The sequence below is a fragment of the Siniperca chuatsi genome, linkage group LG13, assembly GCF_020085105.1.
Source record: "Siniperca chuatsi isolate FFG_IHB_CAS linkage group LG13, ASM2008510v1, whole genome shotgun sequence".
NCBI lineage: Eukaryota > Metazoa > Chordata > Actinopteri > Centrarchiformes > Sinipercidae > Siniperca > Siniperca chuatsi.
In genome coordinates, this window is record NC_058054.1 from 20,741,130 (window position 1) to 20,758,783 (window position 17,654).

The window sequence follows — 17,654 nt, forward strand, 5'->3', positions numbered from 1 at the left end:
TTCCCTCCCAAAAATCATGGCCTTCCAAACATTTTTATCTTCTCTAACTCTGATAACGCCTACTAATTCCAGTGGCATAGCCTTTTTCAGACATCTTTAAAATTAAGAAATCAAAAACAAAGAAAGGCCTTTTTTCTAAACAATTTTTTGAAATTCTTAAGAGGCTATAATCCACTGAAGATGGCAGCTTTCTAAACGCCAAAACACAAGACCACTGTACAGCAGATGTCCATTATCTTTTATAGCGAGACTATAATGTTTGCTGTGGCCACAAGTGGCACTTACAGGATAATAGCAATTTCCTTTCATTTCCCAAAATTCTCTTGAGTCAGTTGCTTCAAAGACATCATCATTGGACCTGACTGAAAGCGAGTTGGATGGCAAGCAGCAAAAACAACATGTCTTTAGGTGAGGTTTGGTGTGTTTACTGTTGTGATAAAATCAGTGAAATGTTTATCTGTAGCATGGTAAATGTAGTTTAACAGTAGCACAAGCAGCGAAGAGTCATAAAGTCAGTGAGCTGACTCATTAATGTCAGCTGCGCAGCAACATATATCTAAAGTCTAACTAACTAATAGCTAGCTATTAGCTAAGCTACAGGTCATACCAGATCATGTTAGGCTGTAGCAGAAAAACGCCTGAGTGTAATGAAATGAGCAAGAGTGTGTTTTATTGCTCATGAATCCAGCTTTTTATTTGTAAGAGCAAGGCTGTGTTATTTCTTTTTTCAAAAGTTACATAGTCTCGCTTTAAAGTTTAAGCACATTAAATATCCAAAACATCACTAGTTTCGATTTTGTTGAATTAGTAAAGGCAGCGAGCTGAAGTCCCACCCCTTAGCTCCCTTGTTGTTTTGACAGGATGTATCTAAACCCAATCTAAAGCACATTTGGTAGAACATTCTGACTTATATCTATTCTATTTTCTGAAAATATTTTAAATGATGACGTTTGAGTACATATTGGACTGAGTGTGCCACGGATACAGTTACCTGTTATACAGGTAAAGCTTTCTTTAATCTACTTCTCTCCTCCTTTCATTCTGTCATTCAGTTGGCAATTACACACAAGTCCTGTAATTTGTTCTCCAAGGTGGTCTTGGTAATGGTTTTTCTCTGACCTTTATAACCAAGTCTTGCTCCAAGGCTTCTCTTGTTCTTGCTCCTGCTCAGAGAGTTTGCTTTAAATCAGCAGAGCAACCAGTCATATCACAACTTATAGCACACTTAAAGACTTACAAACCTTCATATTTATGTAACCTGCTGAATATGTATTTGCTTTTCTGTACTTTTGAAAGGAGATTTCTGTGGATATTGAATGCCCTTATTACGGCCCTGTTTTAAGGTGATTACGCATTCAACAAATCTAAATATACCTAAAAGTGTTATGAATAGGAAATCCCCTGCCAGGTAGAGTTACATTGGGTTCTTTGGTCAGCCATCACAATAAGACATTTCATTCTTCATATTAAAACCCTGTTAAAAGAAAAAGGGTGCAACATGAAGAATAAAAAAAATGTCAAAAATATAGTTTTTTGTGGTTTTAGGTTTTTGGTGTACTAGAGTCTTATAATTAAATAAATAATTTCTTGATGTGTAGGGTCATCTTTGAATGTGAGTGGATGGTTGTCTGTCCTTGTCTCTGTGTTAGCCCTGCGATAGTGCACATCATTCAGGGAGATTTTGCCTAAGATCCACATTTTAATCCAGCCACCCGTGGACCAAGCGGTAGAAAATGGATGGATGGATGGTGTACTAGAGTCTAAACTAGACTGAACCAGGACTCTTTTAAATGGCTTCTCTTTATTCATTTGACAGCTCAGCTGGCTTTAGTTTACACTGAGATTTATTCATGTTTGAAATAGGACATTTGCATATTTGTTAATAAGTAAACAGCTGCTTTTTCTGTACTGTATGCCTTCAAGAGAGAAGATGCAGCTTGTCAGATTTCTAAATAAAGCGTTGAATACTTGCACTTTAGCGGTTTTCAGTCCTTGAAATGTCGGATACTTGAACCTTTATTGCACCTGCAGTTCTTGTAACTTCTTGTAAACCTCATTTTCCAAAACCATTAAAAAAGAACTCCAACAGTTAGTATACTATTTGTACATTTTTGATATATTTTTCCATTTCTTGATGTTTTCTTTTTTTACAGAGTTGGTACATTTTTATAAATTTTGGACTACAGTGAAATGTTTCTTTTAACAAATACACAATGGCAGCTCTTGAAACAAACTGACATGGTAGTAAAATCTACATTTTTTAAACTTTTGAAATACATACATGTACAGCATATATCACATACATATATATGGACAGAGTTCAGAGTATGACCTGTGATTGTCGACTTGTGTTGTCTTGCTGTTTCGGTGTACGTGAGTAACGCACTGGTCCCGTATGCTTCTCCTTTGGTCGTTTAAGGCAAAGAGGGAATACAATGGGGTGCAAAGACAACTTAACATGACTTCAACACAAGGGCAAACACTCGTCTTCGTTTTCATTGGGACTTTCATCATCTTTTGCCGTGATTCTGGCAATGACTGTACAGGTAGAGGCAGAGTACCCACTTTGACCCAGGACAACAAAGCAGAGAAGTGTTGGGAAAGATGTTGCTGAGAAAATTTGGGAAATGGTAAATAATACCTTCTTCTTCTTCTTCTTCTTCTTTTTTTACCCCTTAAATCTGAGACATTTCTTTCCTGAATGTGAACCAAACTGTTGCAACGTGTGTAAATGAAGGTTGTTAAAATGAAGGTTTCTTGCTCAATTATCTTGTTTTGTCCCACTTTGTCTCTGTGTTGCGCACGTTATTGAGTCAGTGAACATACTGGAAAACTGCTCCAAACAGGCAACATTTTGCCTGAGTTTCATTATAGAGAACAGGATGACAAAAAAAAGAAGAAATATACAAAAACCCCAACCAATATAATACTAAAAATATACCAAACCAGATCATAATGAATAAAAAAAGACATGAGTGGATGTTTTCTGTTTTTTTTTCTGTTCTCCATTTCCCTTTCCGCTTCTTTTAGATAGGCTGACTCACAGATCTGGAAGGATGTTAGTGAAACTCCGGTTTAAAATGTCTGTCAGCTAGAGCAGCACACTGTCACTGCTGGTACCAAATAATACATCTCTGATAAATATGTACACACACAAACATACACAATCAAATATGGGTCATTATTTAGGTTATGTAGGGAAAAAATCAGCTTTTTCCCCCCAGGGTCATTCTGCATTCATCCACTCTCTGCCGCTCTCCTTCTCGGAGGGGAAAAGTGTGTGAACTTCAATCTCAATCTTTAATTTCTCTTCCTCTCGTGCTGGCCCTGCAGCTGTGGACGAGCCAGTAGCTGTTGGCAGGGCAGCTGCTTTTATACATTAGTCTCCAGCCCGTTCATGTCAACGGAACAGTGGTCCTTGTCCCTGTGCTCTCTCTTGTGGTGAGAGGAGTGAGGGTGTTTCTTCTTCTCTATCGGCCGGATCCCCTCCTCCAGCTGGATCAGGCGAGCCACGTCTGGGGAGAGGTGGTCCTGCTTGCTGCCTGGTGGAGGCGGCTGGTAGCAGCCGTTCTTCTGGTTCTGGTAAGTCATCATCTGCTGGATGCTTATCATGGGCTTAGTTTCACAGATCAGAGGCACCTGGTGGAGGAGAAGAAGAGGAGTGACTTAGAATCACATTATTAAGCAGGTAATTCTCATCTGTGCCAGCAAACTGACCTGGGGCCTGATTGTTAATATGCAAATATATATTTCATACAAAAAGCTTTTTTAAGCTATTATGGACTGCTGTCACATTGACAGAAGTGATGAAATGGTACAATGACACATTAATGACTAGAAGATGAAATGCAGTCTTCTGCCACATGTTACACAATAATCTGAATAATTTTGGGCTTTTTTCTCCAAATGATGAATGAATTATTATTGATGGTAAATATGGATAAACTTACCAGGTTGCATTTACTACAGTTTCATATGACAATATATTTAACCTGTTGTCTTGATGAAATGAAATCCTTTTTTGACCATAATAAATGTTTTGTTTACAGTAAACTCTAATATGATCCAGAAGCCAGATGTTGGCCAGTTGTTGTAAGGTAAGACATATTAAAGGAAGATACATAAAGAAAAATTTTGGGGAAAACAGTTATTTAATTTCTTGCCAACAGTTAGATGAGAAGATTGATACCACTCTCATGACTGTGGGTTAACTATGGAGCTAGAGCTGGGAGGAGATTAGCCTAGCTTAGCATAAAGACTGGTAGCAGGGGAAAAAGCTAGCCTGACTGTGTGTTCAGACAGAATGCGAGGCAAATTTTAGAGGCGGCGCGATCTCATATGCATAAGTCAATAGAAAGACGTGATTAGATGCTCGCAAATGAGTTTCAAAGTTTCAAAATGTTTCAACTTGAAAATTTGCGCTCATCCTAGCTTTATGAATCTGTTTCATAAACATACAGAGACGAGAGAAAAAGTAGAGAGACTGGAGGGAAATAAGAAAATGAACTGGAGTTCCTGGTGAGGGTTGAGATAAATAAGAGGCTGGACTGAACACAAACACACTCTCCCTTAGTCGGCGCCTCCGTTACTAGCTAGTTTACAGCTAACGTCTGTACAGTCAGTATATTGGCTGTTTGGCGCAAATAAACATGTACTTCACAAATTGTCCAGCAATGAAAATTTGCGTGAAAATTCACTTAAATAAATATGCATACTTTAAAGATCACTATTTACAAAGTTGTATATCTTTTTTAAATCTGTACACAAACACAAATCTAAAAACAACAACAAACAAGTTAAGGGTTCACAGGGAGTTACGCTCTGACTGGAACAGTCTTTATGCTAAACTAAACCAATCAACTCCTGGCTCTTGCTTCATAGTTAATGCATAGACAGAGAGTGGTATTGATCTTTTCATCTAACTCCCAGCAAGAAAGCGAATAAACATATTTCCCAAAATGTTGAACTATTCCAAATACAATACAATAAAAACAATGACTGCATTATAAGCACTCAATTTAATACTTTGAACCACTTTACTATTTGTCTTTCAACAAAGATAAATATTCTCATACACAGGTCAAGACAACCTTGATAATAAAAGGCTGGTTTGCAACCTCAGAATGCATTAGTTTGGTCTTGCGTGCTCTCACCTGCTCCCCTTCTTTAACAAAATCTTTTCTGCAGATATGAGCCATAATGCCTGTGGCCAGGGCGTCACCCATCACATTGACCATGGTCCGGAATCGATCCCTAAATGATAAAATCAAAAGTCATCCGGAGTGTTAATGAAGCTTGGGAAAATAAGATATTATTCATAATCTAAAAAACACATGTCATTGCAGTCCTTAGAGCTTATAGAGTTGGCGTTCATTTGAGATGTTCAGGTTTATGCAATGTAGAGGCTCATAATATTTGAAATACATCAAGTACGGTACATGATATTCTGGTGATTGCATCTATATATAAACTTCCGCTAAGAAGAAGAAGATTAAAGTGTACTGGAAGACATTTAAATGTCACAACCACTTCCTAATTGGTGGCTTTGATTGTGTTCAGCTATTCATGATGGAAAGATGAACCTTTACTTACAAAGCCCAATCAACAGCAATGATGAGAGTAATGTCATCGGTGGGCAGACCCACAGAGGTCAGGACGATCACCATGGTTACGAGTCCAGCCTGTGGGATTCCAGCTGCACCGATACTGGCTGCAGTGGCAGTGATGCTGAGAGAACAGACAGAGGAGCAGAGCAGAGAGATTTATTTTTATAACGTACAGGAACAAGTCTTATGTGATCTTTCTGAAATGAAGGAAAGTGTGGATTAGTTTGTGAGGGGTATAAGTGCATGAGTAAAAGAATAAAATGGATGGAGGGACAGTGGTGGAAAGTAACTAAGTACTCAAGTACTGTATGTAAGTACAATTTTGAGGTACTCATACTTCATGTGAGTATTTTTATTTTATGCTACTTTGTCATGCTACTTCATTATATTTCAAAGTGTAATATTGTACTTTATACTCCACTACATTTATTTGACAGCTACAGTTACTTTGCAGACTCATATTTGAAACACAAAACACACGATCAGCTCACAACAGGGATTTCCAACTGTTTTTCGACAATGGTGTGACCTTGTGACATTCGGGTAGCGTCCTCATACGTGTACTGCTGAATGCTGGAAGGTGACGGACTGGTTACCATGACACTGGTGACCTGCTTTAGTTCACAATAGGTATATTGTTGTTGGGGGCGTGACAAGGCTTAGTGTCAAGCTTTCCATTCTAGCAGGGCACATTTGCAGTTTACACTGAAAACTGTGGCAAATTTACTACTTGAAATTGGGTCCGTGACTTCACAAAGAAATAAACAAAAGCAGGCTCCTCATTTTTAGCCGATGACTGTGAATTTTGCTGGCTGAAAAAAAAAAAAAACTGTAAAAAAAGCTAGCAGATTTTATCAGCTGTACCTAGCTAGCGTAAGCTCACTTAATGCTAAGTCTAAAACTCTGTGAGTTGGCTGAAAACTCTCCAGCTGATGTTTTTACATTACCAGCTGACTCACTTTAAAACGAAAACCCTGAAAAAGGGGGCATTTTTCTATTGTAACCTGTAACATGCCCCTTGCCTTTGGAAGAAACGCTCATTTACTACTGCTAGTTAGCCGAGCATGTTAGCATTTGCAGCTTACATTAGAGCAGTTAAAAACACTACTCCATTAATAAATCCATTTCTTACACTTTTGCTCTTGTATTTTTGGTTTTGAAATGGCAAAAAATAGACATCACCACCCAAACTCTTTAGTTGCAGAGTATCGCTCTCACTGCAGTCCCAAGGACACTGTTTCAGCATGTGGAGAAATCCAAAGTGTGACAGGCCTACTATGCCTACAGCTGCTCAGCTATGACTGGGCAATTGCTGTTCAGTTGTGGGGTTTAGCAACGGGATAATTACAGCAAACAATGACTGTAAAGTTATATAATTATTCTTTTCTATACTTTTTTGCCAAATCATGGTTTCCTCATGGCCCTTTAGATGTTCCGGGGCCCAGTACCAGTAGAGCGGTAGATGAGATGAGCCAACACCGTATAAAGTAGCTAAAATTGGCTCCACCTCAATCAGCTACAACCTTAATGCTGCTAAAATGCTAATCCAACAATATACTATACAGTAATAATCTAACACTCTGAAAGGAACTAGTCAGCATAATGCATACTTTTACTTTAAGCGCATTAGATGATGATACCTCCGTACTTTTACTTAAGTAAAATTTTCAATGCAGGACTTTTACTTGTAACAGAGTACTTTTACATTGTAGTAGACTTTTAATTAAGTAAAGTATTTGTAATACTTCTTACACCACTGTGTTGGGAGAATGGGAGATGCAGTGAGAATGATTGAGTGCATGTTTTGTCCGAGACCTCGGACTTTTGAGTGCAAACTGACAAACTGTCCTTCTGCAGGGCAGGGCTGGAGGTGTGTGTGTGGGGGTTAGCATGCAGATGGAACAGCTCCATGGTCAGCAGCCAAACGGCACGGGAACAGAACGCAGAGAGAAGGAAAAATTATTATAATTCTGGCGTGACAAGGGAGATGAGTAATACAGGTCATATGGGTTTTACCGCCAAGGGATTATGAGGGAATGGGCACAGACTGCAGCTATGAGAAGAGGTCTGCTTAATGTTATTACAGTAGGACATGTCATGAAATTAGAGGAGGGACAGGCCATTTTCCTAGACCTAGGTGGGCCACAGGTAATGTGGTTGAAAGTTATAGGCTGATGGTGGTAGTGTTGGTGGGAGGGGGACTGTTGGTGTCTGTGTGTCTGTCTGTCTGTCTGTCTGTGTCCCCCGGGGCTTCCAGACTGATTTAGCAGAAATCAGATCAGACTAAGAAGCTCATATGAGGCGTAATCTGTGTGACATTTACACATATGTGTAATCCCATAATATTTTTTATTAATTCAGAATTAAACTAAATGTGTGACGTTAGATTAAATCACATGTTGCACTCAAAACACCACAAGTATGCCTGCACCATTTTTTGACCCAGATGAAATTTGCTTACACTGTCAGACTTTGGGAGGTTTTTCCTCATTTGCAAAACTGCTATTTTTACAGGCTGAAAAATACTCCCTGTGATGAATAAACTGAACTTGATGTGTAAAGTCAGTGGAGTGCCACTTTAAGCCCTGTGCTTTTTTTCACAAAATGTATTTAAGTCCCCAACAAAGTAATAATACAATTATAGAAACTGCAGGATTTCATCTGAGTGTGCTAATCTCCTTCCTTTTTTTGACCTCCCTCACCTGCTGACATTTATTCATTCATTCGTTCATGAAATTTTCCATCCAAAATTTGTATGAGCCAGTTCCGGTCTCAATTTTGCCAGCCTAACCTGATTGTGATGATCTGTCCAAAGTCAAGCTCATAATTATTGACTTGGGCTATGAAGATGGCTGCCACGGCCTCATAGAGTGCGGTGCCGTCCATATTGATGGTGGCCCCGACAGGCAGCACGAAGCGGATGATGCGTCTGTCGATGTGGTTGTTCTCAAGGAGGCACTTGAAGGTGATAGGCAGAGTGGCAGAGCTGCAGCAGAAAAAGAAAAATGATTACAGATAATGAGTGCAGTGTAATCAGTTGTATGATACCACGAAATGGCTCTTGCAGGAGCTGCGATTATGTGATTACTAGATGTGTTGTCAATCACACAACAAAGACAGAATCTTTTGTTACATTTTTCCAAGTAGCAGTTTTCTCTGTGGGGGGGCCACCACGACAAAGTCATGCTGTAAAACTGCCTCAAATTGGTGTATTCATTTGTCAGTGTATTCATTTACTGGATTGATTTCATTTTGAAAAAATGTGTCACAGCTGTTGATATTAGGACCAAAAAACAAAAGTATGTGACAGAAATGTTTTCCACTTTTGTAATTCTAGTAAACAGACATATAGTTTTTGTTTTGACAGGGAGTAATGCTAGTCTTGGGGTTTATTTACACATACAATAACATATGTGAGGATACTAAACATTTCAATAGTCAAATAAATTCCATAAAACTGTTGCACAAGAGCCCAAGAGCCAGTATGCATGTAAATATGTATACATGGTTGGATAGGCTGTGATAAAAATCAGCAGAAAATCAAAATGATCATTTTATTTTGTTTAGTTTTATTCTCAGTTAACTGTAACAACGCATAATGACACACCACATAGTTACATATTTACAGGAACCTTCACTGCAGCACTGAACAAGACCTCCAAATATTTCTCATATTTCTCAATATTTCTTTGAAGGGGATGTGTCATGAAGGTAAAGACTAACGCTCAATATGCTGATTGTAAACCAGGACTAAACACTCTGACACTCACTAGTAATGCTGTTCACCTCTTTGAACGGCTACAAGGTGTAGTGTTGTTGGACAGCCGTGAGGTGGAATATGAAGTTAACTGGTCACATGCCTCCACTTATCCACTCCATTATCCACTCCATTTACACTAGCAATACAGTAAAAGCATATCTACTCTGACCTTGGCTCTCGCTTAGTTGATTGTTATTTTTAGTGAATCATAAATTGAAGCTTATTATTATTATAATTGCACTCAGTGCACTCAAGTTGTTCTGGTAAACATCATGATGGAAACATTTATATACAAATAATTACATTTTCTGAAAAGCTTTCATTTGTGTGTTCCTTGAGAGACCCTCTAAGAGCCTCATGTGCACCTCATATACAGGTAATAACTATTTTGATCTTAAACAGGGAAATAAACAAATCAATATGTAGTGAACTTGATTAAGTGGGTTTATTTTCCACTACGTTTGGTCCTAAAGAAATTCAGCAAAACAGATTCATAGAGTGCCCACTTTTATAAATGAATCTTCCACTTTTACCTGGAGGAGGTGGCCAAGGAAATGAGCAGAGCCTGCAAAATGCCTCTGATGTAAACAATGGGGCTCTTCTTAGTGATGAAGAAGTACATGGCCGGGAGGATGAATAGACCGTGCAGCACCAAGCCCATTACCACTGTAATGGCGTAAAAACCCAGCTTCTTCCCCATGGCCGAAGGATCATCCATCTCCAAGATCTTACCGGCAACCAGAAACACGATCCCAAAGGGGAAATACCTGTGAAGGAAGGTAGTAGGGAGTAGGGAGAGTGCATGTTCATAAAATGACATTGGCTTTTATTTAAAATAAATAAAATATTTCTCATCATGTTGTCAAGTTTTAACAGTCATGGTGCATTTACTGCTCAACAAGACTTCTACTACAGCCATGCTAATGGTTCTGTGAGGCTGTGCTTTGGCACAGCGGTGCTTTGAGCTAACATGCTAACATGCTCACAGTGACAATACTAACGGGAAGCATTTAGCTAGCAGGTGTAACATTTACCATGTTCACCATCTTAGTTTAGCGCGCTAACATTTGCTTATTAGCATTAATACAAAGTACAGATGAGGCTCGTGACAATAACGTTAGTTTTAAAAAATTTGACCTATTTGCTAAATCAAACGTTAAAGGATCACCAAAGTCATTACATTTATTCCTGAGGGGGACATGAATGTCTGAATCAATTGTCAGGACAATCTTTCCAGCATTTGTTGAGACATTTCAAGTGATCACCAAAGTCATCAAGATACATCGTCTTGGAACCATGAATATCTGAACAGAATTTTCTGCCAATCCATCAGATAGATGTTGAGCTATTTCATTGGGGATCACTTAAAGTCATAAAGATTCATCCTCTCAGCACCATGAATATAAGTACCAAATGAAATGGCAATCTATGCAATAGTTGTGGAGACATTTCACAAAAAAACTAAAAATGTCAATCTCATAGTGGCGCTAGAGGAAAAGTCAATGGATCACCAAGAGGATTCATCCTCTGGGGACCATGAATGTCTTTACTTTCAGTCTGGACTAAAGTGGTGGACCAACTGACTGACCAAGCTAAAAATGAGAAATTCCTGATGCTGTTTCAGCCACAATTGTGATCATTATTAGTATCAGCAAATTTTGCTTACAAATTTTGTTGCTTTATTTTGGTGCTGTTTACTTTCAAGATACAACTCTTACCAGATGACAATGGCAACAATCTTCAAAACTGCTTCATTCAAACTCTGGCAGAAGTTGACCAAAGCACTCCCATTGGGTCCCATTCTGCCCAACATTATTCCTGGATTGAAGAAAAAAAAACACAACATATGTTGCACACATAAATTGATAAATACATCAATCATTCAACAACACTACAATGATACATTCAACAGTGTAAATTGATTAGAATGATGTCAGTTCTTTTTTCTCTGCTTTCCTCGTGAGAGCACAACACATTTTAAAATAAAATATGCAAAAATGTGGGTGTGCCAAGACTTCAATTATGCAATTATACATATTTATGCATGTGCAATTTCCTTGTTACTCTGTCAAGGTGTGTGTGCAGGAGCCATGCCAACCACTTACCCATGGTAGCGGAAAAAATAACGATCCCCAGCACATTCATGCCTTCGCTGGTACCAGGTGACGTTTTCATGATGACGTCAGGTGGCGGCGTGAGATCCAGGGAGAAGTTCTGGACGTCTGTGCCGTTGTCATCCTGGATGCCGTAAATGTAAACCCTGCGCGTGGTTGTCTCATCCAGGAGCTGAGCCACCGTTGGTTTGGGGATGAGCTCGGGGACTCTCTGGGTTCGATACTTGAAACCAAAAAAGAGAACAGGCCCCAACATCAGCACAGTCAACACCAACAGAGATGTTCAAAGCAGCAGATTGTCACATGATAATGACACATGTGTGGACTCATATCAGAGGTGTTAACATTTAAATTATTCAAAAAAGAAGATTCACATTACTGTAGCGAGATATAAATAACACATAACACATAAACTCTGTTTTTATGGTATTTTCTGATAAAGATGATAGCACTTCATAGATAGTACAGACCATAGATTTACTTTCCTATAAGCGAACATATAATTTTAATGTTCATCTAAAACAAAGAATTGTACGGTGAAAGAGAAAATAAGGAAATATTGCTTCCTCAACAGTGAGCATTAAAGGAATAGTTTGACATTTTGGTAAGTACACTTATTTGCTTTCTTGCCTAAAGTTAGATGAGACAATTTATACCACATATCCTTAGGCTAAATATGAAGATACAACCATTTAGCTTAGCTAAGCATAAAGACTGGAAACAAGGGAAAAAAGGATTCTTGTCATTTTTACATGTTTTTGTATGGATTAAACAAACAAGATGTGTTTATTAGTGAGCTTTTAGAGATTTAGTTGCCTTTGGACAGAGCCAGAGTGGCTGTTTCCCCCTGTTTCCATCCTTTGTGCTAAGCTAAGGTAACCGGCTACTGGCTGTAGACAGCGTGTATCAGTCTTCTTCTCATTTAACTCTCAGCAAAAAATTGCATAAGCAAGCCAAAATGTCAAACTATTGCTTTAACATCATTACCAAAATACTGGTGCTGTTCGTTTGGGTTTTTGTCTTTTTGTCTTTTTCTTTTTAGTGTATCTTTGCCTTAAACATTTTTGCTTACCTGTTGAAAAGTAGCTTGAACCAGGTTTGCTGGAAACATGTTGCTGGGGAAGAGAATTTTGAGAAATGTTAAAGTCAGTTCAGTGGATGGCAGATGTGAATATACTGTAAAAATAATAGATAAATAGTCATAGTCACAGAAACACATGCAAGATCACAGTGAATAAGAGAACAACTGACCCACATTCAACAAATGATTTAATGTAAAGACAGATGTTTATTGTATCACTCTTTAAATTGGCTCTGAAACTGAATTATTGATGTCACCATGAAACCACATGGCAGATGCAATATGCTCATGGCCACAAAGTAAAACAATTTGCAAACACTTGCAGGATCTGCATCAGCAAATTAAAATCCCTCTAGCAGGTTTTGTCTCTCTTCATGTACATATCCTTTTGTTATTGGCATCAATTCAATATGTGGAAATCAATGAGGGATGAAAGCTTTTACCTTTATTCTGCTCATTGGCGTTCCTCATGAAAAGAGTAACTGTCCCTAATAGTTTGTACAGCTAGTGGTAATTTTTTTCTGCATTGATCTTGGCTGATGAAAACCTTCACAATCGTCATTATTTCCACACTGAAAGCTGCTCAGACAGTAGGAAGGTGATACACTTAAATAACCCTAAAAAGCCCACTCATATCTCAGCCGAGTAAAAGCATATTCAGTGCTCTGCCTGTCAGAGGGTAACTGCAGTGGGGAGGACAGCAAAGTGGTGAAACCTGAAGATGGAGGTGCAGGTAGAATAGGGAAACATGAGCAAAGTGAGTGGAAAAGGGGGAAATACGTATATCTGGAGTGGAAAATGGCTGCCCAACAACCCTCATAGACAGAGCTGAGATTGAAACTTGTTCAACAGACCAAAGACATGCAAGTTAGCCTAATCAGACTCTATATTGCTCGTAGGTGTGGGTGTGAATGGTGACCTGTCCTGGGTGTACTCCATCTCTTGCCCAGTGTGAGCTGGGATAGGGTTCAGGCCCCTGCGACCTTGCACAGTATGGATAATAGATGAATACATGGATGGATGGGCGGAGGTACAGTATACACTGTAATCACTGTAATTTCATTCTCACATAGTTCAATGGCTCAATTCAGATAATTAAATGGGACCATTGTTCACTCCTACAGAGCATGTACAGCCTTGTAGTGCTGGCAGAGGAGAAGGCCAGCAATATGAAACACCACAAGTGCACATTGATAATTCTGGAATGATAATTTCATAGACAAAAAGGGACTAACTTGAATGTCTCTTATACTACTGTTAGTAGCTAGTGAGCTAGTGGCTCAGGTCCACATATTGAAGTGTCCTTGAGCAAGATACTGAACCCCAGTTGCCTGAGAGGCACATTGTAAAGCTCCTTGGTTTTTAAGCGCTATATAGAAAATAAAGCCCATGAATATTATGAATAATAATGACCTTTATGTATATAGCTTTAAACCAAATTAAAAAGTGTTTTATGTTGGAAATGAAGACCAATATAATAATGCAGTAAAACAACAAGATATATAAAAAAACACTAAAGGTAGTTTAAATAAAAATTTTAAATGGGAATATTATTTTAAGTTTTAGAATAAGGATTGCACAGATTTTTTTAACATTGTCTCAACTTCAGCAAAAAAATTAAGTAATGATTCAAATTAAATATTTTCAAGTTAATTCAACATAATTCCATTAACCTATCTAAAAAATCTTTCTAAGGCAAACCATTAAAAAAAAAAAAAATCACAGTTGGGGAATTTATTTAAACTGATGACTAATTTCTTTATAGATGTGACCACACATAGGAGTGCACTACTGTATTTTCACATTGCCATGCCATGCATTACGTCGCATTCTTTATATAGAATAGAGCATCTGTCAGTCACAACAGCATTGCATTAGCACTGGCTGTAAATCCCAGATCAACACAGAGATCAAATCACAATCAAAATTCAAACAGCACATTTCAGACGCAGAGCAATGAAAAGGCATATTGTATTTTACAGCATTCAGAGTAACTTAAAAGACTTTATGGCAAAGTTTACCGGGACATTATAGTGAGTATTTTGCACGGATTTGACCACTTAGCCATTCAGTAGCCTATCCTGTGTCTAAGACAGAGCAAAGCAGGCTAATGAACCACTCTGACCCCAGTGCCCTAAATAAATCCAAGTATGCACATATTCATATATACTGTGTTCATTATACATACTTATCTCACACACTCACACACACAAACACACACGACTGCAGACAATTGGTTCCATTTGTGAGTGTAGCGATATAGTATGCCTGCATGTTAGATGAAGCCTGTAAAGAAGCTTTGTGAGATAAATCCAAAGCACAGCTGTGCTCTGTAAAACACACACACACACACTGAGATCCAGTGAACGGCAGAGCTTCACCGCTGCCACATGATCACTACATAGTTGGATTTCATGGGCTTGGGCAGTTTATTATTCACTTTTTTTGCATTCTGATTGAAAGCAAGTCATTCAAATACAATTTATTCTTTGTAAGAGTGATCAAAATCAACAGAGGATGAAAAGATAACTAAAACAGATGGTTGGGAGCTTTTATGAAGTTTATTGTGCTTTGCGTTACAGGCCATTGACTTTACCCCACTGACCGACTGTCACACTGACACAGTGGCTGAACCAGGTTCACCTCAAACACACCCACTCCGTCCTTCAGCAGCGCTAATTAGCTTAGCTCTATAACCCACAGGTACACGAGGCTCCAGGCTTTACGCTCTGACCTCAAACATTTCTTCAGTCCTCATGAAACAGCATGCAGACCAAGACATTTACATCTCACAGGTTTTATAAAACGAATGAAGGTGCTGTGCCTTGACACTATAATTAACATGCTGACATAAAATTAGCACATTTCTCTCTCTCACACATCTCCAAGGTTAGAAACAGAAAATGACATTAATTCTCAGTGCTTATAATACATTTTTCCCTTTAGTCTGCTTTCATTAGTGCGGTAGCTGGTATCTGTTACTTCATTTGCTAATTCACAAAATCCAAAGCAAGCACATTAGCCATATTTAAAATTGATTTGTTCAAATTTTTACCGATTTTCCTTTTTTCTTGTTCTTTCTATTAAAACGATCTCTTATGAATTTGCTGAAAATCTAACCAACTTTTAAATGTTTGTGTCTTTAACCTTTTCCATTCTAAGGACCATCCATTGCCCCAAGACCCATGAATATTACCTTGTACTTGATTAAAAAAATGTAGATTAGAAAAATGATAGCACAATAGACATCCAACCTATCTTCCATACACAACAGAGGCTTTATTACAGGACACAGAGAGCACTGGTCCCCAGTCTTTTTGGCGTGTGACCCTTCATAGCCAAGCAATGCTTACTCGTGACACCCGTGCACATCAGCAGTGCAACCAAAGAGGGATGTTCCCTTTTCAGATTGTTCATCATAATAGTTTCTAGAGTCCTGAAGAGGTTAAACTCGCCACCATCTTACAAAAAAAGGCAACAATCTGAAAAAATACACAGAATATCTTATTAGTCATCTTACAATACCCTCGGATTTATCTTGTGGTCCAAACCCCCAGATTGGGAACCACTACCACAGAACATTTAGGTGTTTTTATGTACATCTCAAACACATAAAAGGGACTCAAAGGAATGAGGCCGTCATATATAACAGTGGTTCCCAAACTTTTAAATCCATGGCACCCCTTCATAGTGATTTTTTTTTTCATGGCTGGGTGATTTGAGTGCTTATTGCTTCTGTTTTGGTATATTTGAAAAAGTAATGTATAAATGCAGTTTATTTAAAATGTTGCTTTTAATGTGGTGAAACAGTAAAAAAAATTGAAATGAGTAAATCTCATTGCACCCTTTGCCTATTGTTAAGGCACCCCATGTGCATGTCAGTCTTCTCTGTATGTGTGTGTGTGAAAAGGTGGTGGTGTGACATTGGTCATGCACCTCGTATCTGTGCCATCTATCCTTTCCTTTACGGATGATGGTAGTTTACTCTGAGCTAACTGACGCTGTTCATGTTAATAGGAGATACGTGACAGTCTCTTACCGAATGAGGTCCAGCAGAGCGTCAGCAGAGCTGGTCATTGGCTTCTTGCTGTCCTCAGAGTCCTCCTTCTGAGCAGCTCCACCCGGGTGGATGATGTATACCATGACGATGCCCACTACCACAGCAACAAAGGTGGTCCAGAGGTAGTAGGAGATGGTCATGATGCCCAGGCGGCTGGAGCACTTGGCGTCAAGGGCAGCTAGACCTGACATCAAACTGGAGCATGGAGAGGAAGCGGAGACACACAAAGGCAGAAACAGAAACAAAAAGACAGACAGGGAGGTAGAGGTTAATGTTATAAATCAAGGAGTACGTGGTGAAACCACTGCTGAAGGATTTCAGATGTGGATACTTTAAAAACTGAATGTCAGTGTACCTGCAGAGGCAGACTGAATAAAAATGTTAGCTCATTGGAATGCTGTTGCTAAGTGGCACTAAATTGCACAATTAGGCTGCAGGTTATTGAATATATTACTGAGTTATAGGTTCCCAAGGTTAAATGCAACTTTATACCTCTTCTGTCAATTTAGGAAAAAGTTCTCTTTGTAAATTAATGAAACGATATCAACTGATGCCAACACAACAGTGTCAAAAGAGCTTCATGAGGAAAACAAACCACTGAGATTCTAAAGAGTCAAACTAAAACTGATAATTACAGTGACATATCGGAGAAAATGTTCTGGCAGCCTTATGTTAAATTTTCAACCTAATAACATACTTTATGTGTGTGTTTACGAGCGAGCCTTCCATCAAGGCTTCAATTAAGATCTGATTTTACAGCTTTGACAAGATGACACCACTTAACCAAAGTCAATGAGCCTGTTTTCAAACCAGAGAAGACTTTTACATAAGAAACTGCCTCTGCTGTCTCAGATAAGACAATCTAGGAAAATGACAGAGAGAAGAAAGCATCAAACCAGATACAATTATTACATAAATCTATCTTTGTCTCTCTGTCACTTGCTCCTCTTCTTTTACTTGTGAGTTTAGCCATTCAGAGCTTTCTACTCCTCTCTTTTCTATCACAGAAATCCTGGGGGAGGGGGATAAACAA

General features: G+C 38.6%; 1 protein-coding gene across 2 annotated transcripts in view; it reads right to left on the reverse strand.

Annotated features, from left to right (window-relative positions):
• Positions 1-1,782: 1,782 nt before the first annotated feature.
• The window catches only part of slc1a7a (solute carrier family 1 member 7a), a 46,700-nt gene continuing 30,828 nt past the window's right edge, over positions 1,783-17,654 (reverse strand). For both annotated transcript variants that reach the window (XM_044220859.1, XM_044220860.1), the window contains 9 exons: positions 16,601-16,816; positions 12,553-12,595; positions 11,472-11,703; positions 11,085-11,184; positions 9,900-10,133; positions 8,398-8,592; positions 5,593-5,727; positions 5,154-5,253; positions 1,783-3,639 (listed from right to left, as the gene is read on the reverse strand). In XM_044220859.1, coding sequence (XP_044076794.1) covers positions 3,373-3,639; positions 5,154-5,253; positions 5,593-5,727; positions 8,398-8,592; positions 9,900-10,133; positions 11,085-11,184; positions 11,472-11,703; positions 12,553-12,595; positions 16,601-16,816 — 1,522 coding nt within the window. In that variant the 3' untranslated portion in view covers positions 1,783-3,372. The remainder of the gene's footprint in view (positions 3,640-5,153; positions 5,254-5,592; positions 5,728-8,397; positions 8,593-9,899; positions 10,134-11,084; positions 11,185-11,471; positions 11,704-12,552; positions 12,596-16,600; positions 16,817-17,654) is intronic.